Consider the following 25,504-nt stretch of genomic DNA (forward strand, 5'->3'; position numbering starts at 1 on the left):
TTAGTAATGTACGTACTGTATGCATTAAGTTAAAGGGAAGGTTTTAAAAGTCTACATGTTGTAACCTATCATATTTTTTTTGTTTAAAATTTACATTTACGTACGTAAAACAATTCTCTCTCTCTCTCTCTCTCTCTCTCTCTCTCTCTCTCTCTCTCTCTCTCTCTCTCTCTCTCTCTCTCTCTCTCTCTCTCTCTCTCTCTCAAATTGTTTTCCTGCTTTGCTACGTACAAGTACTGTATAATTTATATTTGTAAGGTAACATATTTTGTAAATGCTTTTACTGTAAATACTGTATGTACTGTATCATTATTTATCACTATCATCATGCGCGTTAAATGCCTTGTTTGTTCTGAGCGTGGTTGTTTACTGAGCGTACACGCCGTCGTTTCAGGCGGCGTCATAAAGAAAAAGATTTCATTTGGAAGTCCTAAGAAAAATACGTAAACTAAAACATTGGTAATAAAAAAATCAACATACAGTACTGTATAATCAATATAATCGATGCAAAAACTAACCTATACGTACATATATGTGTACACTAAATGAGTTTGTTTCTTCATTATGATCAGAGATGAACGTAAACAAAACATTGGTTGCCATTTTTTATCGTGCTTTTTAGGTGTTTAGGAAACACATGATATAAAATCGCCTTTAATATTTGTGCCTGTTTTAGTTTAGGGTGCTGTAGTACATGCATTAAGTGTTCTGTACATTAAAGGGTGGTTTGTTAACAGTACTACGTACAAGGGAAGGTTTTAAAAGTCCGAATATACATGTTAAATAAATAGGTAAATATGCTGTCACTACTTCGCGGATTTTCACCTATCGCGCCCGCGTCTGGAACCTATCTACCGCGATAAACGAGGGTTCACTGTAATGTTAGATTAAAAACTGCTAATGGGAAGACCTCATCCAAGATGTCTTCCAGAAATAATCCATAGTTTTCTCCTCCATTTTGCAATGGAACTGTCAGGGTTTGAGGGCGAAATATGAAGAACTTAAGCTCCTAATTCATGAGCATTCCCCCATAATTGTATGTCTACAGGAAAGTATGCTTGATTCTAACACTCCTAGTCCTCAAGAGTATGTTAGCTATAGAACACCATATAATCAACAAGCAGGGAGCCATGGCGGAAGTCTCATGTACATTCGTCGAGATGTTCCCCAAATACCTATGTCTATACGTACAACCCTGCAGGCAGCTGTTGTACAAATTGATATAGGGAGAAAATATACAATATGCTCTCTGTACTTGCCTCCAAATGATAATTTTTTATATGAGGATTTAGCAGAGGTCATTCAACAACTCCCTCAACCTTTTCTCTTACTGGGAGATATGAATGGTAGACATCCTTTATGGGGTGATGTTTTGGCCAACACAAGGGGCAATATTATCTCATCAATTGTGGATAATGAGGATGTGGGACTCCTTAATACAGGAGAGCCCACGCACTTCCATGTTCAGACAGGTACTTTGTCATGCATTGACCTTTCAATTGCAAGCTCTAACTGCCTTCTTGATTTTGATTGGAGGACATTAGATGATTGGCATACTAGTGATCATGCACCAATCATTATAAACACCAACAAAGGTCAGCCTTTGCAAAGATCGCCACGTTGTAATCTAGACAAGGCAGACTGGGTTAAATTTTCTGAGCTAAGTGAAATCGAAGGGAGAGCAGAACAGTTTGAAAATATTGATGATGCCATAGACCTACTGAATGGAACTCTTCATACAGCAGGAATCAATTTGATTCCCAAAACCACAGGATTATTCAAAAGACGACTAGTCCCGTGGTGGTCCTCAGAATTAACAGCCTTGCACAGAGCCACCAGAAAATCCCTGACTAGATTGCGTAGACGCCGTACTGATGAAAATTTGATATCATACAAAAAGTGTAGAGCACAGTTCCGTCGTGCCATGAAAGAAGCTAGACGCCAATCTTGGGTGGCTTTTGTTTCCTCCATTAATAGTAGAACACCACCATCTTCTGTATGGAGGAAAATAAAAAAAAAATTGCAGGCAAATTTACCCCGAACCCACCACCAGTGTTGAAAGTGAATGGTCAGTTTGTGACTGAAGGAAATGAAGTTAGTAATGCCCTGGCTGACCGTTTTTCAAATGTATCGTGCAATAGTGTAGCAGCTCCTGGTCACCAGTACAGGAGCATTGAAGAAAAGAAAATTTTAAATTTTGCAACAGGAAGGGAAGAATCGTATAATTCTCCTTTTACTGAAAGAGAACTTGATTCCGCACTCGCTACTTGCAACGATACAGCTCCTGGACCCGATGGAATTCCATATGCAATGGTTAAACATGTACATTTTAATACAAAGTTATTTATTTTAAGTATTATTAATAGAATATGGCATGATCATAGTTACCCAAGTGTTTGGGAACTAGCCATTATTTTAGCCTTTTTGAAACCCGGTAAGGACAAGTTTTTAGCAGCAAACTATCGACCTATTGCATTGACTTTGTGTTTATGTAAAATCATGGAAAAGATGGTCAATGTTAGGTTGATGTGGTACCTTGAAAAGAAAGGTATTTTATCTCCGATTCAATGTGGATTCAGAAAAATGCACTCAACAACTGATGTGTTAATAAGACTTGAGTCCTCTATTTGTGAAGCCTTTGCTTCCAAACATCCCCATGTGACAGTTTTTTTCGACCTTGAAAAGGCATATGATACCACATGGAGATATGGTATACTTGAAACAATTCATGAACTAGGATTGAAAGGAGAACTACCACTATTTATTCAGTCATTTCTTTCGCGTAGAGTTTTTCAAGTGAGAGTTGGGGAAACTCTATTGGAGAGTAAGTGTCAGGAAGAAGGAGTTCCTCAGGAGTGTGCTGAGTGTAACCCTGTTTGCACTAGCAATTAATGGGATATCCTCAGTCATTCCCTTAAAGGTCAACGGATACCATGTGCAAGTGAAGCTAAATTTTTAGGTTTGATATTTGATTGTAGGCTTACATGGGTTTCTCACTTAAAAACGTTAAAAGCTAAATGTGTTGAAGCTCTGAATATCTTAAAAGTATTGTCCCATACATCATGGGGGGCAGACTGCAATACTATTTTAAAATTATACAAGGCCTTGATTTTTTCCAAAATTAGTTATGGATGTGAAATATATTCTTCAGCCACCCCAAGCCGGTTAAAAATATTAGACTCGATACATCATGCAGGTATTAGATAGTCTACAGGAGCTTTTAAAACCTCGCCTATCCCAAGTCTCCTTGTTGATGCTGGAGAGTTACCTCTAGACCTTTACCAAATGTCTTCCATTATTCTGTATTGGTTTAGATTGCAAAGACTCCCTAACTCTCTAGCCTTTCAGACTGCAAGCCTTGTAAGACACGCATCATACTTTGAGTTGCACCCAAAATCTCCTCAACCTTATGGCTTTCGGGTGAAACGATTATTAAATAGTCTGGATATAATTAGAAATAAGGTACTTCCATTCAAGGTATCATCAACGCCTCCATGGAAGTTACCAGAGATATCTTTTTGTGAATATTTTATTGAAGATAAGAAGAATATGTCAGACCTAGAAGCCAGGTCTTCTTTTTAATGAACATGTTAAAGAACATAGAGGATCAACTTTTATCTATACTGATGGGTCCAAATCTGATGCTGGCGTTGGATTTGGAGTACATAGTAATGGTTTTAATTGTAGAGGTGCACTTCCTCTGACTGCTTCCATATTTACTTCCGAACTGTGTGGCATATTAACCGCTATTGAGAAAATAGCATTGGAGAAGGAGGGTAATTTTACAATTTTTAGTGATGCAAGGAGTGTCCTTCAAGCTATAGAAGTTTTTAATTCTAATAACCCTCTAGTTTTAAAGATTTTAGAATGGCTTTTTATTATTGGACGGAGAGGTATAACAGTTCAATTTTGTTGGGTTCCAGCACATGTAGGTGTGTCTGGGAATGAGAAGGCAGATTCACTGGCTAAGAAGGCTGAATCCAAGTTGCTGCCAAGAAGGTATCCCATTCCCTGTAATGATTTCTTACCTGACATCAAGAAATTGGTTTGCAATAAATGGCAACAGCAATGGGATAGCCTAGATGGGAATAAAATGCGAGAGGTAACAATTGACATATCTCCTTGGAGGTATAATATGATGCCCCGAAAATGGGAGACGTCTCTTTGTCGTCTCCGTATTGGTCACACTCGGTTGACACACGAGTTTCTGCTGAAGGGCAACACCAACCGTATTGTGACGACTTTTTAGTACCTCTAACAGTAAGGCATTTGTTGACCGAATGCCCCAATTATAACAACTTGAGGAATAGATATTTGTTTGAGGCTCGAGGGGAGAGTGGCAGGTTCATCCTTGCCAAGATTCTTGGAAAGGTGTCCTACCATGCAAGTGGCATTTTTAGATTTATTTCAGAAGCAGGTCTTTTGAAAAATATTTAACTTTTATGACATTCAACTTTTATGATTTTAATTAAATACTCTTTTATTTTTTATTTTATTTTATTTTTTATTTTTTGTATACATAAATGTTACCTGCGTCAATGACCTTAGATGTTAGGATGCCTGAAAACTTTAAATCAATCAATCAATCTCTTGTTTGAGGGTAAACTAGGGCATACTATTGTATGTAGTTTCTCTTTCTCTTGTTTTGTTTGTTTTTATAGTTTATATAGGAAATATTTATTTTAATGTTGTTACTGTTCTTAGAATATTTTATTATTCCTGGTTTCCTTTCCTCACTGGGCTATTTTCCCTGTTGGGTCATCTGGGCTTATAGCATCCTGCTTTTCCAACTAGGGTTGTAGCATAGCAAGTAGTAATAATAATAATGATAATAATAATGATAATGATAATAAAAGTGACTACAGAATAGTTACTTGTTCCGTAACTGGAATACAAACCACGCTATTTAGTAGGGGTATTACTTTCGGCCTAGCTGAAATGATGAGCCAGTAATTTTTAACAAGGGTTAACTACCCATACCCCTAGTTAGCGGGGGTAGGGGAGGGTAGCTTGCTACTGCCCACCCTCACACACCTGTGATTGAGCTCACTTTGCTTTCGGCTCGGATGGTGAACGGACGTTGCCGCTCTTCATCCTCGCCAAATATTGGCAGCCATTAATGACTTTTGTTTTTTCTTTTTCTCTTAGTGTGTGTGTGTGTGTGAAGTGGACTTCTGCTAATATGCGCACCTGGCCTGGACTCTCCGGCCTCCCTTGTGGGACATTTATGTCGGCGGTGGAGACTGATCCTCACACCCTTTGTCCTTTATGCAGAGGTCAACGGTGTGATAGTGTAAATAAGTGTAGGGAGTGGTCTTCCTCCCCGTGGTCGAGTTTTGCGCAACAGCGGAAGAAGTCCAATTGGGATATTTCTCCTTCGAAGGTTTCTTTGAAGGAAGAAAAACCCAAGGCCTCTTCTTCTGTCTCACCACCCTCCTCCGTAGCGTAGACCAAGTTAATATCGGCCAACCCCGGATCTCGAGAGATGATGTTGCTTCCCCTAGCGAAGCAACCCCACCTCTCCCCCCGTGTGAGGCCTTGTCACTAACTCCCCTTTTACAGATATGGTCTTCCTAGGGGCTTACGGGTCCGCCCTCCAAGGAAGCTTTGCTACAGTTCATCCGCATGGGGGCTTCTGTTAAGCAATCATCGTCACCGTCAGAGGTAGATCCCCTGACCCTTGTTGACATTATTGTGTCAGAGGTGTCTCATGCGGTATCATCCATCTCCTCGTCCACTCCAGACTCTACAGCATTTGCTGTCGACTTAGTTTCCCCCTGTTCCTGAACATTCTTTGAGGGGGAAACTAAGTTCAACGTCTGTCTCTCCTGCAAGTGTTTCTCTCCCTCGGGGGAGTTCACTTATAGAGACTTCTCTTGGGAGGACTGCTGTGGCGCACCGTCATCTTGCTGATCCAACGGCCCCCAGAAGGCTCATTCGTTGGAAAGCACGCCTTCCACTTCTCCTTAGAGGTCTCCCATCACCAGGAGTGAAGAGCCTCCTCTTTGGTTCGTCGTCGCAGCCGTCCCCTGCAGATGAGCCTCCACTGCATTCTGACCTTCATTCATCGATCGTCACTGCTCCTGCAACTATTCTTGTGACTTCGGTCCTGGACCTCTCTAGCGATCGTTTGCGATCCCTTTCGGTGTATGGTCGCCCTTACAAAGGGCACGCCGACCATCCACCCTCCAGACCTGCCGACCTGCCATCACCGTTCCTGTCACTGGTAGAGCCTATTGTAGCTCTACCAAAGTGCGCATCTGCGCGCCATCGCCCTGTAGCTCGCCATCCGATAGAACTTCAGCGCTCACCAGCAGCTCGTCAGACTGCTCGTCACTCTTCAGCGCTTCAGTGTGCCCCTTCACCTGCTCGCCCTCATAGAAGGCAGCAAATTCATGCTCCTGTGCGCCAACGTTCTCCTGCGCGCCCCCCGCCCACGTGCCCACATTCACCTGCGCACCCTGCGCTCACATGCCCAGGGTTGCCCATGTGCCAGCGTACTACAGCGCGCTCCTGCGTGCCAGCACTCTCCTGTGCCGACGTGCCCTGTGCTCACATGCCCACGATCTCCTACGCGCCAGTGGCCACCTGCGCTCCAGCGCTCTCCTACGCGCTAACAATATCCTGCGTGCCAACAATATCCTGCGTGCCAGTGTGTGCACCAATTATCTCCCGCGCGTCAACGAATGCCTGCGCGCCATTATTCTCCGGCGCACCCCCTAGATGCTGAAGCCTTGATGAGGATGGGGGTCTTAGGGATTAGCAGTTGGGCTCTAATGAACAGTGGGAGGGCTCTAATGAACAGTGGGAACTACTTCCCCACTGGATCTCGGTGCCCAACTGTTGATCCAACTAAATTAGTCAGCACTTTCTCTCCGTTCTTTTGATTACTTTTTTTTCTCCATCTCTTCCTCTTGGGCATGAACTTGTTGACAACTTTGGCTTGTATGACTTAGGTTTTGACTGCTTCTTTGGATTTGGCGCAGGGTGTGATGGATGTCATACCATCTCAACCTGTACAAATTTAGACGCCATCACCCTCTGGCAGACCCCATTGGGTGCAGACCAAGTCTGTTAAGAGTCGGGCTCCAATGATCCGGTTTTAAGTCGCCCATATTTGCGGGTAATGGGTGACGCCAGGCATTGGAGTCGTCGGTGGGAGGGGCTAACTACCCCCAGTGAACAGTGTACGCCCACCTTAAGAGAGGCAGCCCCTCTCTAATAGAGGACTGGTCCCCGCTGAAGCCTCTTCTCGTGTTGGGCCACATGGGATAGGAGGACTGACATCCTCCGATAGGAGGTGGATAACCCGGCTTGCTTTTACTTCAAAAACTAACCCCTCTGTTGACGACCTGGAAACTCTAAAGGACCATTCTACTAATGTTAAAAACAAAGTAATTTGGGTGACATGGAAAAATTTGCAAATCCTTCATGTCACTCGGATTCCCATTGAAACCAATTATGATGTGCTGTATAAATTATTTCAATGTTATGGTCACATCAGGGAAATTAGAATGAGGCTTGAAGGTGACAAATGGGATTCATGGATATCATTTGATAACCATGATGAAGCATTCAACGCAATCAATGATATCATAAATATTGAAATCAGTAATTCGAATTTCAAGGGTGCTCTTTGCGATCGGGTACCTAAGAATCTAAATGTATATAAACCTGCAGATTGGATTGATAAAGGTGTAGAGGTAGTTGTACCCTCCCAGAGAAAGCCAAAACCACCAAAGTGGCTTGTTGCTCAATCAAAAGGGAGTACTGGAAATTATTTCAAGATATGTAAATTTCTTCAAAAGAAAGTAGGTACCATCGCACCAGGAGATATATCTCGGTTTGGAAAGAACAGTTTCCTAATAAGTGCCAAATCAGAAACTCAATCTGTTATACTTAACAATTTAAATACAGAGAACGATGACATTAAGCTGGATGTGAAACCCCATCTAAACTTCAGTTATGGAAGGGGAGTAGTTTTTAATAGAGACATATGAATTCACAGAAGAGGAGATATTGGCCATGTGTCCTTTAACTGTGAGGAAAGTGCATAAAGTCCCTGGAACGTCAATGATTATCCTGCCTTTCCAGGATGCTGATGTGCCTTTCCACATTTACATAGAGAATGAACGAATTAAAGTTCGAACTTTTAAGCAGAAGCCGATGCAATGTTTTAATTGCTTTAGATATGGGCATCCATCTAAAGTATGCGAGAATGATAAAATGTGTAGTACTTGCTCCAATGTTTACCTTGGAGAATGTACACTAGAGGCCAATTGTATAAACTGCAATTTGAATCACAAATCTACTAATAGGAACTGCCAGCAATATAAGTTGGAAGAGGCTGCTCTCAATAAATCCAGTATCGAACACATAAGTGTGGGGCATGCTAAGAGACTATTGAGTAAATCAGCAAGTTATGCAAAAGTATTGAAATCAGGAGAAAAAATGAGGCAGGAGACATCCAACCCACCTAATACTGCCTCTATTCCCCAGAAAAGAAATTTGCCATCTTATAGAATTCTAGAGGATAAGGCAAGAATATCACGTAAGACTTTGCTCACCTCTAGTAAACCTTTGTCCCCCACTACAAAGGATAATACTAACCTCTCTCAGGCTATATCTCAGCCTGATTTGATGGAGGTTCCACATAAAACAGAGTTATCAGGTACACCTGTAGTGGGGAAAACATCAAAACCTAATAAATCACCACCTGTCAATAGGAAAAGAGAGAGACCATCTATCTCACCACCATCCATTAAAAACACTTAAGTTATGACATCAAATAGATATGATGTTTTGCCTGTTGATATTTCAGATCAACAGGAAAACTTCTTGAATCAATCAAAAATTCAAGTTGAGGTCCACCATCCCCCACAAGAATTAGGTAACAACAACACTGAAAAGGCTAATATAAAACCTAATTTATGAAGACCCAAACTTAAAAAGCCTACAGAAAATATTGTCAAATAAAAAACTGTCAATGGGAAGACCTCATCAAAGATGTCTTCCAGAAAATAATACATAGTTTTTTCATCCATTTGCAATGGAATTGTCAGGGTTTAAGGGCCAAATATGAAGAACTTAAGATCTTAATTCATGAGCATTCCCCCATAATTGTATGTCTCCAGGAGAGCAAGCTTGATGCTAATACCCCTTGTCCTCGCTAATATATTAGTTATAGGACACCTTATGATCACGGAGTAGGGAGCCATGGGGGAAGTGTCACATACGTTCGTCGAGATGTTCCCCAACTACCTTTATCTGTCTGTACACCTCTGCATGCAGTGGCTGTACAGATTGATTTAGGGAGAAGATATACAATCTGTTCGCTGTACTTGCCTCCAAGTGATAACGTAGCGCATGATGATTTAGCAGAGGTGATTCATCAGCTCCCTCAACCTTTTTTTTTTTTTTACTTAGATTTGAATGGTAGACATCCTTTGTGAGGTGATGTTTTAGCAAACACCAGGGGCAATATTATATCATCAATTGTGGAAAACGAGTATGTAGGACTCCTTAATACAGGAGAGCCCACACACTTCCATGTTCAGACAGGTACCTTGTCATGCATTGACCTTTCAATTGCAAGCTCTAACTGGCTTCTTGATTTCAATTGGAGGACATACTAGTGATCATGCACCAATCATTAGAAACAGCAACAAGGGTCCGCCTTTACAAAGATCGCCACGATGGAATCTAAACAAGGCAGACTGGGTTAAATTTCGTGAGCTAAGGGAAATCGAGGGTAGTGCAGAGCAGTTTGAGTGTGTTGATGATGCCATAGACCTACTGAATGAAACTCTCCATACAGCAGGAATTAATTCGATTCCCAAAACCACAGAACTATTCAAAAGACGACCAGTTCCGTGGTGGTCTTCAGAATTAACAGCTTTGCACAGAGCCACCAGAAAATCTCTTGACTAGATTGCGTAGATGCCGTACGGATGAAAATTTGATAATCTACAAAAAGTGTAGAGCACAGTTCCGTCGTGTCATGAAAGAAGCTAGACGCCAATCTTGGGTGGCTTTTGTTTCCTCCATTAATTGTAGAACACCAACATCATCTATATGGAGGAAGATGAAAAAGATTGCTGGCAAATTTACCCCAAACCCACCACCAGTGTTGAAAGTGAATGGTCAGTATGTGACTGAAGCAAATGAAGTTAGCAATGCCCTGGATGACCACTTTTCAAATGTGTCATGCAAGAGAGTAGCAGCTCCTGGTCACCAGTACAGGAGCATTGAAGAAAAGAAAACTTTAAATTTTTCAACAGGAAAGGAAGAAGCGTATAATTCTCCTTATACTGAAAGAGAACTTGATTCCGCACTCGCTACATGTAACTATACAGCCCCTGGACCCGGTGGAATTCTACATGCAATGGTTAAACATGTACATTTTAATACAAAGTTATTTATTTTAAGCATTATTAATAGAATATGGCATGATCATAGTTACCCAAGTGTTTGGGAACTAGCCATTATTTTAGCCTTTTTAAAACCTGGTAAGGATAAGTTTTTAGCAGCAAACTACCGACCTATTGCATTGACATCTTGTTTATGTAAAATTATGGAGAAGATGGTCAATACAAGACTGATGTGGTACCCTGAAAAGAAGGGTATTTTATCACCGATTCAATGTGGATTCAGAAAAATGCACTCAACAACTGATGTGTTGATAAGACTTGAGTCCTCTATTTGTGAAGCATTTGCTTCCAAACAGCACCATGTGACAGTCTTTTTTGACCTTGAGAAAGCATATGATACCACTTGGAGATATGGTATACTTAAAACAATTCATGAATTGGGATTGAGAGGAGAGCTGCCACTATTTATTCAGGCATTTCTTTCGCGTAGAGTTTTTCAAGTGAGAGTTGGGGAAGCTCTATCAGAGAGTAAGTGTCAGGAAGAAGGAGTTCCTCAGGGGAGTGTGCTGAGTGTAACCCTTTTTGCACTAGCAATTAATGGGATATCCTCAGTCATTCCCCAGGATGTTCTCTCAACATTATTTGTGGATGATCTCTCAATATCATTTGCTGGAGCTAGAAACTCAATGGTTGAGAGAAAAATACAACTCTCAATTGACAAAATTATCCATTGGGTCGATATGAATGGATTTAAGTTCTTGACTAGTAAAACTACTATTGTCCATTTTTTTTCGTATCCGGGGACTACATCCAGACCCGGATATATACTTTAAAGGTCAACGGATACCATGTGCAAGTGAAGCTAAATTTTTAGGTTTGATATTTGATTGTAGGCTTACATGGGTTTCTTACTTGAAAGCGTTAAAAGCTATATGTCTCGAGGCTTTGAATATTTTAAAAGTATCATTCCATACATCATGGGGGCAGACCGCAGTACTATTTTGAAACTATACAAGGCCTTGATTTTTTCCAAAATCAATTATGGATGTGAAATATACTCCTCAGCCACCCCAAGCCAGTTAAAGATATTAGATTCAATACATCATGGTGGTATTAGATTGTCCACAGGAGCATTTAGAACCTCACCTATCCCAAGTGTCCTTGTTGATGCTGGAGAGTTACCTCTAGATCTTTACTGAATTTCTGCTATTATTCTGTATTGGTTTAGATTGCAAAGACTCCCTAATTCTTTAGCCTTTCAGACTGCAAGCCATGTAAGTCACTCAACATACTTAGAGTTGCACCCAAAATCTCCTCTACCGTATGGGTTTCGGGTGAAACAATTTTTAAACTTTTGATATAAATAGAATTAGGGTGCTTCCATTTAAGGTATCATCAACGCCTCCATGGAAATTACCAGAGATATCTTTTTGTAAATATGTTATTGGAGTTATGAAGAATATGACTGACTTAAAATCCAGGTCTCTGTTTATGGAACATGTTGAAGAACATTGGGGGTCGACTTTTATATATACTGATGGCTCCAAATCTGATGCTGGCGTTGGATTTGGAGTACATAGTATTGGTTTTAATTGTAGAGGTACACTTCCTCTAACAGCTTCAATATTTACTGCCGAACTGTATGGCATACTAACCACTGTAGAGAAAATAGCGTTGGAAAAGGAGGGTGATTTGACAATTTTTAGTGATGCAAGGAGTGTTCTTCAAGCTTTAGAAGTTTTTAATTCTAGTAACCCTCGAGTTTTAAAGATTTTCGAACGGCTTTTTATTATTGGATGGAGAGGTATAGCAGTTCGATTTTGTTGGGTTCCAGCACATGTAGGTGTCTGGGAATGAGAAGGCAAATTTACTGGTGAAGAATGCGGCATCCGAGTTGCTACCAAGGAGGTATCCCATTCCCTGTAATGATTTCCTACCTTACATCAAGAAATTGGTTTGTAATAAATGGCATCAGCACTGGGATAGTCTAGATGGCAATAAAATGAGGGAAGTAACAAATATCATATCACCTTGGAGGTATAACATGATACCCTGAAAATGGGAGACAACTCTTTGTCGTCTGCGTATTGGTCACACACGAGTTTCTGCTGAAGGGCCAACACCAACCGTATTATGAGGACTGTTCAGTACCTTTAACAGTGAGGCATTTGTTGACCGAATGCCCTAATTTTACTAACTTAAGAAATACAGTGAGCCCTCGCTACTTCGCGGTTCGACTATCGCGGATTCACCACTTTGCGGATTTTTTTCATAACGCATGTATATACATATATCGCGGATTTTCCGGAAATTTCGAAAATACCGCGATATATGAAGACCCCAAATACATATTTCGTTAATTCCATTAATACTGTAATTAGTAATATCTGCTCTTACTGATGGTTCATTGCATTACATATGACATATAATTCAGTACAGAAAGAAATAAAACACGAAAAGAGAATGTGATCATACGATAATTCAGTATACAGTACGTAGTAAAATTAAATCGAACATGAAACGCAAATCAGATGCAGTCATACCGTGTTTGAATGGTGTAAGGCTGCTGATGGCTACTACTACAAATGTAATGGATGTGCATCTTTTCCATGAATCTTTTGTATGTATACGTACGTAGTACTGCATCCAATAATATTCTTTGTTGCAAAAATCACATCTTGAATGAGCGTACATATCCTACAACAAAACAAGCGTAAAATAGCGTACGTAAAGCTGTATACGTAGTACCTTGTATTTGAATTGGTAACTACTACGTAGCATGTAAGACAGACTGTGATTGGTTCAAGTGCTTATAGATGACGAATCAGATCCCAAGTTTTGTAATCTAGCCTGTGATTGGTGTTTTGACCGCTTTTCCAACCCACAGCATCTTTTTGCGGCCACTTTGTTTGCCGCTCTCTCGCCGGGTAGGTGCTGCTACGTTACTGTGAACTTTAATCTGTGCTGTGCGTGACTGTTTTAAGTTGAACTTTTTGTTGAACTTTCTGTTTAATCCCTACTGTACAATGGCTCCCAAGCGTTCTGCTTCTACTAAGGCTGCTAGTGAGCTTAAACGCCACCGAAAGATGATGACGATTACTGAGAAGGTGACACTTCTCGATATGTTAAAAGAAGGCAGAAGTTACGCGGCCGCAGCCCGCCATTTTGGAGTGAACGAATCCACCGTTCGCTACATCAAGAAGGACGAGGCGAACATTAGAAAGACGGATGATCTCACCTTTAGCAGATCAGCATAGCGAGTCGTTACCACGCGTAATAAAACGATCGTCCGTATGGAAGGTGCTTCAGCAGTCTGGATTTCCGACTGCCGGAAGAAGAACATAGCCTTGGATACGAACACCATCCGAACCAAGGCTTTGGGCTTGTATGAGAATTTTGCGGCAAAGGAACCTCAAGATGACGATGGCGACCATGCTGAAGAAGACGAAGATGATGTAGATGAACCTCAACCAGGGACATCCACTGATTCCCAGCCTCAGAAACTACGTTTTTCCGCCAGCAAAGGATGGTTCGCGAAGTTTCAGAAACGCTTCAGCCTAAAAAGCGTTTCCCTGCATGGCGAGGCTGCTTCCGCTGACACTACCGCTGCTGAAACTTACGCGAACGAGACGTTCAAGAACATTATCGCTGAAGGTGGATACAAGCCGGAACAAGTGTTTAATATGGATGAGACCGGCTTGTTTTGGAAGAGAATCCCGTCGCGAACTTTCCTGTTTAAAGAAGAAGCCAAAGCCTCTGGCTTTAAAGCGTTCAAAGATCGCGTATCCCTCATGATGTGTGGCAATGCTGCTGGATTTTTACTAAAGCCGGGGCTTATTTACAAGTCGAAAAATCCTCGCGCTTTGAAAAATAAAAATAAGAATCTCTTTCCCGTGTACTGGATGCATAATCAAAAAGCATAGATTACGAAGATGCTGACCTCCAACTGGTTCCACCAGTGTTTTATCCCGCATGTCAGCAAATATCTCGTAGAGAAGGGCTTGCCATTTAAGATCCTTCTCCTTATGGATAACGCTGGTGGACACGCAACTGATCTGTCGCATGAGGGCATTCAGGTTGAGTTCCTGCCACCTAACACCACGTCATTAATTCAACCGATGGACCAGGGGGTTATCAGGGCGTGCAAGGCCCTCTACACGAAGAATACCTTGGCGGACCTCGTTGCTTGTGTGGATGCTGCCCAAGATGATGAGGATGAAACTTTCAATTTGAAGGCGTACTGGCGAAAGTACACAATAGCCACGTGCCTGCAGAACATCCAGAAGGCACTGCAAGAAATGAAACCTGCTACTGTCAATGCGAGCTGGAAGAAGTTGTGGCCCCAGATTGTTTACGATGACAAGGGATTTACACATGCTGAGATTCAACACTCTGCAATACGCAAATCTGTGCAGTTGGCTGCGATAATTGGAGGTGACGGGTTTGGCGACAGGACGACTGAAGACGTCGACGAGTTGTTGGACTGCCATTCCTAGCCGCTAACTGACGCAGACCTAGAAGACCTGACGAAATCAGCCAGTGAAGAAGACAGTGAAACACAGGAAGAGACCCAAGAAAATGTAGAAGAAACGGGCTTAACATTAGAACGGCTTGCCAAGCTCTGCAACCTTGCGAAGGAGTTGAAAGAAATGTCGCAAGAGTGGGACGAGGATATGGTTCATTCTATGCAATTCTGCAACAAGATCGATGACGACATGACTCTCTACAGGATGCTCTTCGAGCGAAAAAAGAAGCAGCGGCAGCAACTTCCGATCACAATGTTCTTCCAGCCTCGCCAAAAAGAGCCAGTTCCTCCTGCTAGTACTCCTTCGGAAGAAATTGAAGAAGTGTCCCAGGAAGAAGTTGAAGAGATGTCCCAGGAAAAGACACCTCCGTCTGAAGAGACGTAAAATACTATCATTGGCTGCACAGTAAAAGACATCAGCTTCATCAACATCATTTCTACTGTGCAGCAAATTCATCGCCATCTTCATTCAAGTTTTTCTTCAACTTCTTTCGTGGTGAGTACAGTAACAATCTTTATTTTTTTTATACATGTTTTACTTTAATATTCTAACATTTAGTATGCATTAAGTTAAAGGGAAGGTTTTAAAAGTCTGAATATACATGTTATAACCTATCATATTTTTTTGTTTAAAATTTACATTTACTTACTTAAAACAACTCTCTCTCTCTCTCTCTCTCTCTCTCTCTCTCTCTCTCTCTCTCTCTCTCTCTCTCTCTCTCTCTCTCTCAAAAATTGTTTTCCTGCTTTGCTACGTATGTACTGTATGATTTTATATAGATACGGTAAATAATATTTGTAATAACATATTTTCTAAAAGCTTTTGCTGTAATATCATTATTTATCACTTTCATCATACGTGTTGAATGCCTTCGTTTGTTTATTACGATCGAAGATGGAGCATACTTTCCATAAAGAAAAACATTTCATTTGGAAGTCCTAAGAAAAATTAATTAAAACATTGGTAATAACAAAATGAACATACTGTATAATCAATATAATCGATGCAAAAACTAACCTATACACAGATGTGTAAATGCGTTTGTTTCTTCATTATGATCAGAGATAAACGTAAACAAAACATTGGTTGCCATTTTTTATCGTGCTTTTTGGCGTGTTTAGGAAACGCATGATATAAAATCGCCTTTAATATTTGTGCCTGTTTTAGTTTAGGGTACTGTAGTACATGCATTAAGTGTTCTGTACATTAAAGGGTAGTTTGTTAACAGTACTACGTACAAGGGAAGGTTTTAAAAGTCTGAATATACATGTTATATAAATACGTAAATATGGTGTCCCTACTTCGCGGATTTTCACCTATCGCAGTCGGGTCTGGAACCTATCTACCGCGATAAACGAGGGCTCACTGTAGATATCTGGTTGAGCCTCGAGGTGAGGATGGCAGGTTCATCCTTGCCAAGATTCTTGGACATGATGTGTCCTTGTATGCGAGCGGAATTTTTAGATTTATTTCAGAAGCAGGTCTTCTGAAAACTACTTAATTATTATAATGACTTCTTAACTCTTATGGTTTTAATTGAATTCTCTTTTATTTTTCATATATAATAAATGCTAATGGCGTCAATGATCTTAGATGTGAGGATGCCTGAAAACTTTCTATCAATCAATCAATCAATCTCCGGCCCACAAACACACTGTAGGTGAGACAGCAGGCACATTGCAGCCCTCACCTACGCGCCAGCTCTCACCGGCGCACCGGCGGTCTCCTGGACATTTGCGCTCTCCTGCGCACCAAATATCTCCAGCGCGCACGCACAGAAACATGCGTACGCGCCAACTCGCTCCTGCACACGCGTGTCAATTCTCTCCCGCGCGCCAATATTCTCCCGCACCCGCATGGGCGCAAGATCTTCACCCAGCAAGGTCACCAACTCCTCATTCCCCTCCTCGCAAACGCAATCTAGCACGCCCTGTGGGAGAAGGGAAACAGGCACAAGCAGAGGGGTTCAGGATCCCTAAACTGCCTTCTAAGGTGGACCCACCTATTACGGTAACTCCTCGTACGGAACCTTCCGTCCCTTTCCCTTCAGGAGATCTTTCTGACAGTGCATCAGTCAGTCAGCAGCCTTGGTTCAGTGCCTCAGTCAGTCAGCAGCCTTGGTTCAGTGCCTCAGTCAGAGCTGTAACACAGGCATTCAACCCTGTCCTGTCTGACCGCTCATCAGAGCAACCTATAGCTCTGGACTCAAGACACGGAACCATGGCTTCCTCTACCCCTTTGAAGAGGAAAAGAGGAGTTTCCGACGTGGTCACTTTCCCGTGGGTGAAACTGACTCCGTGCACACCATTAAGGCTAGTCCCTCCAGTTTTTCCCCAGGTATACTCTCCCTCCCTGTCGGATGAAGACCATCCGTCACCAAGGGAATTGCGCGAGGAGAGACACTCTTCCATCGCACCAATGGAGGAAACCCTTCAAGCGGAGAGTTCCCCTCAGTCTGAGACCAGGAGGGACATGACACTCAGGCCTTTGATGTTGGAGTCTTACCTCCTTCCTCGGAAGGAGTCCAAAGACTCCAAAACTCTGCCTAAGTCCTCCACTAGGGCTAGAACGGAGACAGCCAGCCACTAAAGGAATGTCCGCGACTCAACCCAAGAAGAGCTCTTAGGGATAAGAGGAGACTTGGCTGCGAGTCCTACATCAGGAGGAGACCAATAAGAATCAGAACATGCATTCTGGCAGGTTCTGATTCTAATGAGAGTTCTCAATGGGTTTTCCAACCCAGAGATACGTCCTCGAGAGGGCAAAGACACGGTCTTAGACCGCGTCTTTGGTATTCAGAAACCCTCAAAGACCAGTGCAGCACTGTCTTGGTCTCGAGGGTTGAAGAGTACCCGGGACAAAATCACCCAACAGCTCTCCGAGTTTGCCTCCTCCAACCGTGCCGGCTCTACAAACAAGCTCCTCCCACCTCCTCACATACAGTAAAGGAGGTACTTTGAGATCCTGGAGGAGCCCAGTTCTGCTCTTCCTCTTCACCATTCTCTGGAAGAGCTAACCAGGGGAGTTCCTCTCGAGAGAGACTCCAGCCGGCAGGTGTCGTTCTCGGCGGCCGAGAAAAGGTCACTAAGTATGCGATGCAAGCTACTTCGTGACTGGACATCTGGTTAGGGACCTTAAGTATCCTGATACGATCCAAGGATTTTTCCAAAGAGCGAACCAGGAAGGCAGTGGAGACCTTTTTACTCTCAGGCACTCGCACGATCGAGTTTCTTGCCCACCAAGTCTCGAACTTGTGGGCAAACACTATCTTTAAATGTCGAGATGCAGTGTCTAAAAGGTCCCACCAACAGGTCCCCAGTGTCGAGATAAATAGGTTCAGACATTCCTCCCTAGAGGGTGCCCATCTGTTTGAGCCTAAGGACGTGGAACTTGCTGCTGAGAGGTGGAGGAGGTCTCATCAAGACTCCCTCCTCCATAAGGCTTTAACAACTAAGCCCTATAAACCTCCAGCACCTCAGCAGTCCCGTCCAACCAAGACCGTAATGACAAAACCAGCAACAAAGACAGTGGTGGTTAATAAGCCCTTAAAGTCCTCCAGGGGAGGAAAGAATCCTAGAGGGAGCAGCCGAGGCCGCAAACGCTAGGATAGGCACTCCCCATGCATTTCCACCAGTGGGGGGATTCCTACAAAGTTGCTCAGACAGGTGGAAGTAATTCGGGGCCAATTCCTGTACAATCTCCTTGATCAGTCTAGGATATTGCATCCCGTTCATAACATCTCTACCTCCCCTGACCAGGAATTCAGTGTCATTAGAATCCCTTGCCATGGGATCAGCAAGGGGACAAGCCTTTCGGGCAGAAGTCCAGACCCTGTTGAAGAAGGGCGCTCTCCAAGAAGTCCTCGACAGATCCCCAGGCTTCTTCAGTCAACTCTTTCTTGTAAGAAAGGCGTCTGGAGGCTGGAGACCAGTCATCGACCTCTCAGCCCTGAACAAGTTTGTCAAACAAACTCCGTTCAGCATGGAGACCGCAGACACGGTCAGGCTAGCAGTAAGACCTTAGGACTTCATATGTACACTGGACCTGAAGGACGCGTACTTCCAGATCCCTGTCCATCCGTCTTCAAGGAAGTACTTGAGATTCATCCTAGACAACAGAAAGTACCAGTTCAAGGTGCTGTGCTCCGGTCTTTCCACAGCACCCCAAGTTTTCACCAGAGTGTTGGCCCTTGTGTCATCTTGGGCACACATGATTGGCATCCGTCTCCTCCATTATCAGGACGACTGGCTAATCCTAGCAGACTCGGTGTCAACTCTTCTTCAACACCGAGACAAACTTCTGAGAGACTGCCAGGATCTGGGGATCATGGCAAATCTCGAGAAGTCTTCTCTGCTTCTTACAGAGACTGGTATACATAGGCATTATCATAGACACCAATCTCCACAAACCCTTCCCATCAGACGACAGGATAACAAGGCTGAGAAAGGTTGCAAGGCTCTTAGACGAGAAGAACTTCCAGCCCAAATGTGGTTACGTCTCCTCTTGTCACCTTTCATCGCTGGCCCATCTAGTTCCCAATGGTCGCCTCAGGTTGAGATCCCTCCAGTGGCAACTCAAGTCCCGGTGGAATCAAACTCGCGATTCCCCGGACATCCGGATTCCCATGAGATCAGCGGAACTGACGGACCTCTAGTGGTGGGTATCAGACGAGAACCTACGAAAGGGAGTGAACCTTCCCGTCCTCCCCCCGGATTTGATGCTTCAAAAAAAGGGTGGGTGCCCCCTGTGCTTCACCACAAGACCTCAGGCCTCTGGTCAGAGTCAGAAAAGTACCTCCTCATAAATCTCCTTGAGATGAAGGCTGTCTTTCTGGCCCTTCAACAGTTCCTGGTGGGCGACTCAGTGGTGGTGATGAGCGACAACACCACAATAGTGGCTTACATCAACAAGCAAGGAGGTACTTTTTCGCAGCAGCTATCTCATCTAGCAGTAGAGATACTGAGATGGGCCGAAATCCACTCCATACCACTATCGGCACGCTTCATTCTGGGCAAAAGGAATGTCCTCTCCGACAACCTGAGCAGAGCATCTCAGATAGCGAGTACCGAGTGGTCTTTGGATCATCTTGTAGCCAACAAAGTCCTGACTATGTGGGGTTCTCCGACTGTGGACCTCTTCGCAACGGCCCCAAACTTCAGGCTCCCGCTGTATTGTTTCCCAGTCCCAGACCCCAAGGCTCTCTGGATAGATGCTTTCTGACAATGGTGGGACAACATCGATATTTACGCCTTCCCCCGTTCTGTCTGATGAGGAGGGTACTCAACTAGACCAGAACATCGGTCAATCTTTCAATGACCCTCATAGCTCCACTATGGCATCATGCAGAATGGTTTCTGGACCTTCTGCAGCTCCTAACGGAGCCCCCAAGAGAACTCCCTCCACGACACAATCTACTCAAACAACCACATGTCAACATATTCCGCACTTCACGCCTGGAGACTATCCAGCATCTCCTCTCTCAGAGAAGATTTTTGCAAGTTGCGACTAGGATGTCTGGATACCTGCGTAAGTCATCAGCAGCAGTCTACGAGGCAAAGTGGAGAGTTTTCTGTGGTTGGTGTCGTGGAAGGGGTATCTCTCCACTCGATGTCACTATTCCAGCAATAGCGGAGTTCCTTGTGTATTTGTGTGAAGAAGTGCATTTTTAGATTTATTTCAGAAGCAGGTCTTCTGAAAACTATCTAACTTTTATAATGACATTCAACTTTTATGGTTTTAATTGAATATTCTTTTTTTTTTTTTTTTTTTTTTGTATAATTAAACAATGATATCGGCGTCAATGACCTTAGATGTCAGGATGCCTGAAAACCTTAAATCAATTAATCAATCTTCATAAGAGTAAGTCACCCCTATAAATAGCGAAGGGTTTGTATTTGCGCTGGAACAAATAAAAATTTTTGAGATAATTTGTATTTTTCCTAGCATACAAACTTGAAGCTATGTATGCAAATTGGCCCGCCATCTTGTCCACCAAGAAGTCCTGCCAGAAAGCAAAATCGGTTACTCAGCCGACTGGTATGACTGAGCCGGGTAGCCGGTGTACCCCACCCCCCACCCACTAACAAGCGGAAAGGGGGTAGTTACCCCTCACCAAAATTGTCTTGGCTAGTCTTTCAGCTTCGCCGACAAGTAATACCCCTTTAAATAGCTCCAGTTTTGTATGCTAGGAAAAATACATATCTCCAAATTTGTTTTTTATGTATAAATTTTATCTGAACTTTTAATAACTTATAATCTTACTCTAATCGGCATCAATGATTATTAATGTTATGATGTCATCTAATTATCAATCATTCATTTAAGTAGTTGTGGACAATGAAAGTTAATTTCAAAGGGAAGGAAAGAGGGGTTTCTTGTTTATTTGGTGATGTATTGAGGATTCAAAACAAAATTAGAGTTCTTGAAACTCTAAAAGTGGATAGATTCCCATTGTTATTAGGTAATCTTAATAAGAGATGTATATATTTCTTCTCATAATTTCTCTCTTTACAGATAGAACACCATTTCTGTTAGTATGTGGTCATGCAGTGTGTGAGAGATGCTATGGAAAGTCTAGCTATTGTATTTGTGATATATGCAATGAGGTAAGAAAGGTTTTCAGTGGAAATATAATTTCATAAAATTTTTTTGTTATGCTATAAAAAATATTTGTTTCTATACATATACAAATGTACTTCCTTAAATACGAATATGTTTTCAGCATTGCAGGAACTCTGCTTTTCATATTTAAGCAGGTTCTGTAGTTACTTTAGGGTAACAGGGAAGCCCTGGCTCTTGCCATTACCCTAAGTAGTCATTTTGTTTCCAGCTACTTGATAGTACGCATTTGTTCCGACACTATGAACCCTACGCTATTTGTTAGGGAGTATTCTTCCGGTGAAGCTGAAACTAGTTGATACTTTGAGTGAGGTGGAACTTCCTAGCGGTAATGGTTAGGAGTACCCCCCCCCCCCTCCACACACACACACACACACACACACACACCTGTGTAGTCTGGTTACTTTTATCTTTTGGCCTTGAGAGGATAGACATTCATCTCTCCTCCCAACTGTTTTTACTATTTTTTGTTCCTACACTTGATACAAACCCTCATTCTTGATACAAACCCTCATTCTTGATACAAACCCTCATTCTTTACTATAGGAGATATTTTATTGCGAGCTGGAAAATACGGTAGAAAAACCTTAACAAGGTCGTTAACGACCGGGCAGGTAATTACCCACCTGTTAGTGGTGGAGGGACCGCCGGTCGGTAGCTGCTGTTTACCTTCAATCAAATTCTAGCCGTCGCAGTGGTAACACCGCTGCTCCTGCTTTTATTTGACTGGCAGACTAGCCTTTCTTTTTTGGGTTTTTGATTAATCCTTTTTCTTTTTCTTTGTTAGATGTGATGTCCTCTTATTATGAGGGAGTGTTCCGGGCGCCTTTATGTCGCCGCTGGAAGTGGATCCTGTTTCCCTGTGCCCTGGGTACAGAAGTCATAGGTGTTCTGAGGCTCCCCCTGCCAAGTATGTAGAAGTGGACATCGCAGTACTGTACCTCCTCCTCCTCCTCTTCATCGTCCTCGCCCTCTTCGGAGGCTAGGAGGGAGAGAGAGAAGAGGAAAAGGAGAGCTCGTACTCCTTCGCTGAGACGTTCTCGCTGGAAACACAGGCAACATAGGAAGAGACATAATCGTTCTCTCTCTTCCTCGCCTTCTATTTTCACGAGATATCTCGCTGCAAGACTATAAGCGCTTCGTCACAAACTAAAGAAGAGCGCTTCCTCCTTACCCTAACATAGGGCATCAAGAGCTTACGCGCCAACATACGCATACGCTCCAACAAGAGCATAACTCCATCACGCGCCATGCGATCACCTGCGCGCAAACTATCTGCGCGCCAGTGCTCTCCTACGCGCCAGCGCTCTCCCGCACGCCAACATTCTCCTGCACGTGCGCATACACGCCCAACATCTCACTCTCATGCGTGCCATACTGCGCACCATCCTACACGCCAGGTAAAACCTGCGCGCCAACTTTCTACTGATAGCAGGACTTCTGACAAGTCAGCCATGCTGCCCTCTCCCGCGCGCCAACCCTTACCAACACGCCAGCGCTTACCGGCGCGCCAGCCTTCTCCCGCGTGCATCCGCAAGGATATGCGCGCACGCTCGTGAAACCTCTCCTAGGGATGCGCGCCAACATTCTCCCTTGCGCCCCGCATGAATCCACTGTGCACCCGCTCGCGCATCATACGGCTGGCACAGACGTGCGAGAACACTCCCACGCGCCCGTTTACGCCTTCACCTAGATGTTTTCGCCGAAGAGACAGGCGATTTAGGAAGAGACATCATCGTTCTCGCTCTTCCTCGCCTTCTGTCTCTCCCTGAGACGTCTCGCCTTGAGACTATATGCCCTCTTGGCACAAACCTAAGAAGAATGCTCCCTCTCGTCATTGTTCTGCCTCGCTGTCGTCTTTCTCTTGCGAGGGATTATCTAAGAAGCCAGGAGCGCGGCCAAGGGCAAAGCGCATCCTGACCTCGAACCCTCTTCTTCGCATAATAGTTTGAGGGTCTCTGTTCGCTCTAGAAAAGTCAGATAGAGGAGTACTCCTCGCTTTCACTCCTTATCTTCTACTTCTCCTCGCTTTCACTCCTTATCTTCAGAGAAGATCGCTCTCGCCTTCGACTTCTCGATCTCTGACCCTTCGGGGTCTCGTGACAAGGAAACTTCGGTTTCTCGCAACTCAAGTTGCTGAAACCTCGGGCTCGTGCATTTAGCCTTGCTGACACTTCGGTGTCTCGTGACAGGGGAAACTTCCGTTTCCCGTTGCTCTGGCCCTTCTGGTTCTCGCAACACAACCTCTAGGGGCCCACACGATCACGCTGAACCTTCTGGTTCTCGTGAAACTAGTCACCAAGAGTTTTACTCTTATGACAGAGAGTCTTCGGACTCTTGTCGCGCGGAGTGTTCGCGTACGCTCAACGAAAACTGCGCCCATGACCATCAAGAGTTTTACTCCTACTCTTATGGCAGTCTTCAGACTCCCGTCACGCAAGGTTTTCGCACGCAATTAGCGCTACACACGCAAATCTCCAATCATACACTCGCGGGGTCAATCCCTCGCTCTCGTGTTTCAGACAGGACAACCTCACCAGTTCATTTGCTCCCTAAGGAGTTAAGGATTACGAGTCTCTCGGAAACCTCGGAAGAAAATGCAGGGGTTCGGCCCTTCTTCTCTTCGGTTGAGAGCAGAAGGTAAAGGGGAAACGCGTTAGAGAGGCTAAAAGAAAACACCCAGATAGCAGCGACGTAGAACACAATGCCGATGGCTTCGGGCTGCTCTGTCCGTTTTCCTGCGCTTCATGTGGCAGTTCATGAGCTGCCCATGTTAAGAGGTAGCACTCGTCAACCTGCAACTTGTTCAACTTGTGGGGAAACAGATTGCTGCCAGGAGGTTCGCCTCTGGGGGTTAGAGAACCTCCCCTTACGAGGAAGTGAGTGATAACCTTCCTCAGAATTGGGCTGCGCGAGAGAACCACCCCCCTTCCGAGGGAAAGCTTCCCCACTTCAGCCATTCAGCAACCTTCCCTCTTTCGTGAAGAGTTGCGAACAGCTCGATAAGTTTTACTTCTGCTATCTCGTCCCCGAAGACTGTGCTTTCTCCCATTGAGCTGGGGAAAAAAGCAAGTCTAAGGCTTGTTCCTTCTTCGGGGGGAACTTCTCCCTGGTTCGCGAGAGAGGTTATTACGCCTACACTTTTTTTTTTCCTCATAAGAGATGAGAGAAAGCTTGGCTCAGGCGATATCCTCCTTCGGGAGGACTTCTCTCTCGTTCATGAAAAGGAGATTATTACGCCTATGATTTTTCTATAAAATTGGGAGAAAACTTGCCTTAGTTGATGTCCTCCTTCGGGAGAACTTCTCTCGTGAACGAGAGAGAGAGATTATTACGACTGCTTTTTTCTTATAGAACTGGGAGAAAGCTTGTCTTAGGCGATGTCCTCCTTCGGGAGGACTTCTCTCTCGTTCACGAGAGGGAGATTATTACACCCAGGTTTTTCCCATAGAACTGGGAGAAAATTTGTCTTAGGCGATGTTCTCCTTCGGGAGGACTTTTCTTTCGTTAGCAAGAGAGAGATTATTACGCCTATGCTTCTTTCCCATAGAACTGGGAGAAAGCTTGTCTTAGGCGATGTTCCCCTTCGGGAGGACTTCTCCCTCGTTCGCCAGAGAGAAATCATTACGCCTACGCTTTTCCCCATAGAGCGGGGAGAAATCTTGCCTTAGGCAATATCTTCCTTCGGGAGGACTTCTCCCTCGTTTGCGAGAGAGAGGTTATTACGCCTATGCTTCTTTCCCATAGAACTGGGAGAAAGCTTGTCTTAGGCAGTTCTCCCTCGTTCGCGAGAGAGAAATTATTACGCCTACGCTCTTCCCCATAGAGCTGGGAGAAATCTTGCCTTAGGCAATATCTTCTTTCGGGAGGACTTCTCCCTCGTTTGTGAGAGAGAGGTTATTACGCCTACGCTTTTCCCCATAGAGCAGGGAGAAAGCTTGTTTTAGGCGATCTCCTTCGGGAGAACCTTCCTCCTATTCACGAGAGAAA

The 25,504-nt window shown here is 43.7% G+C and overlaps 1 protein-coding gene across 1 annotated transcript in view; it reads left to right on the forward strand.

Moving 5' to 3' along the window:
• LOC137641382 (RING finger protein 17-like) overlaps positions 1-25,504 on the forward strand; it is a 1,982,860-nt gene that overhangs the window by 39,235 nt on the left and 1,918,121 nt on the right. Inside the window, exon 2 of the mRNA XM_068373901.1 lies at positions 21,410-21,501. Coding sequence (XP_068230002.1) covers positions 21,410-21,501 — 92 coding nt within the window. The remainder of the gene's footprint in view (positions 1-21,409; positions 21,502-25,504) is intronic.

This window comes from Palaemon carinicauda, chromosome 5 (assembly GCF_036898095.1).
Source record: "Palaemon carinicauda isolate YSFRI2023 chromosome 5, ASM3689809v2, whole genome shotgun sequence".
NCBI classification, from domain to species: domain Eukaryota; kingdom Metazoa; phylum Arthropoda; class Malacostraca; order Decapoda; family Palaemonidae; genus Palaemon; species Palaemon carinicauda.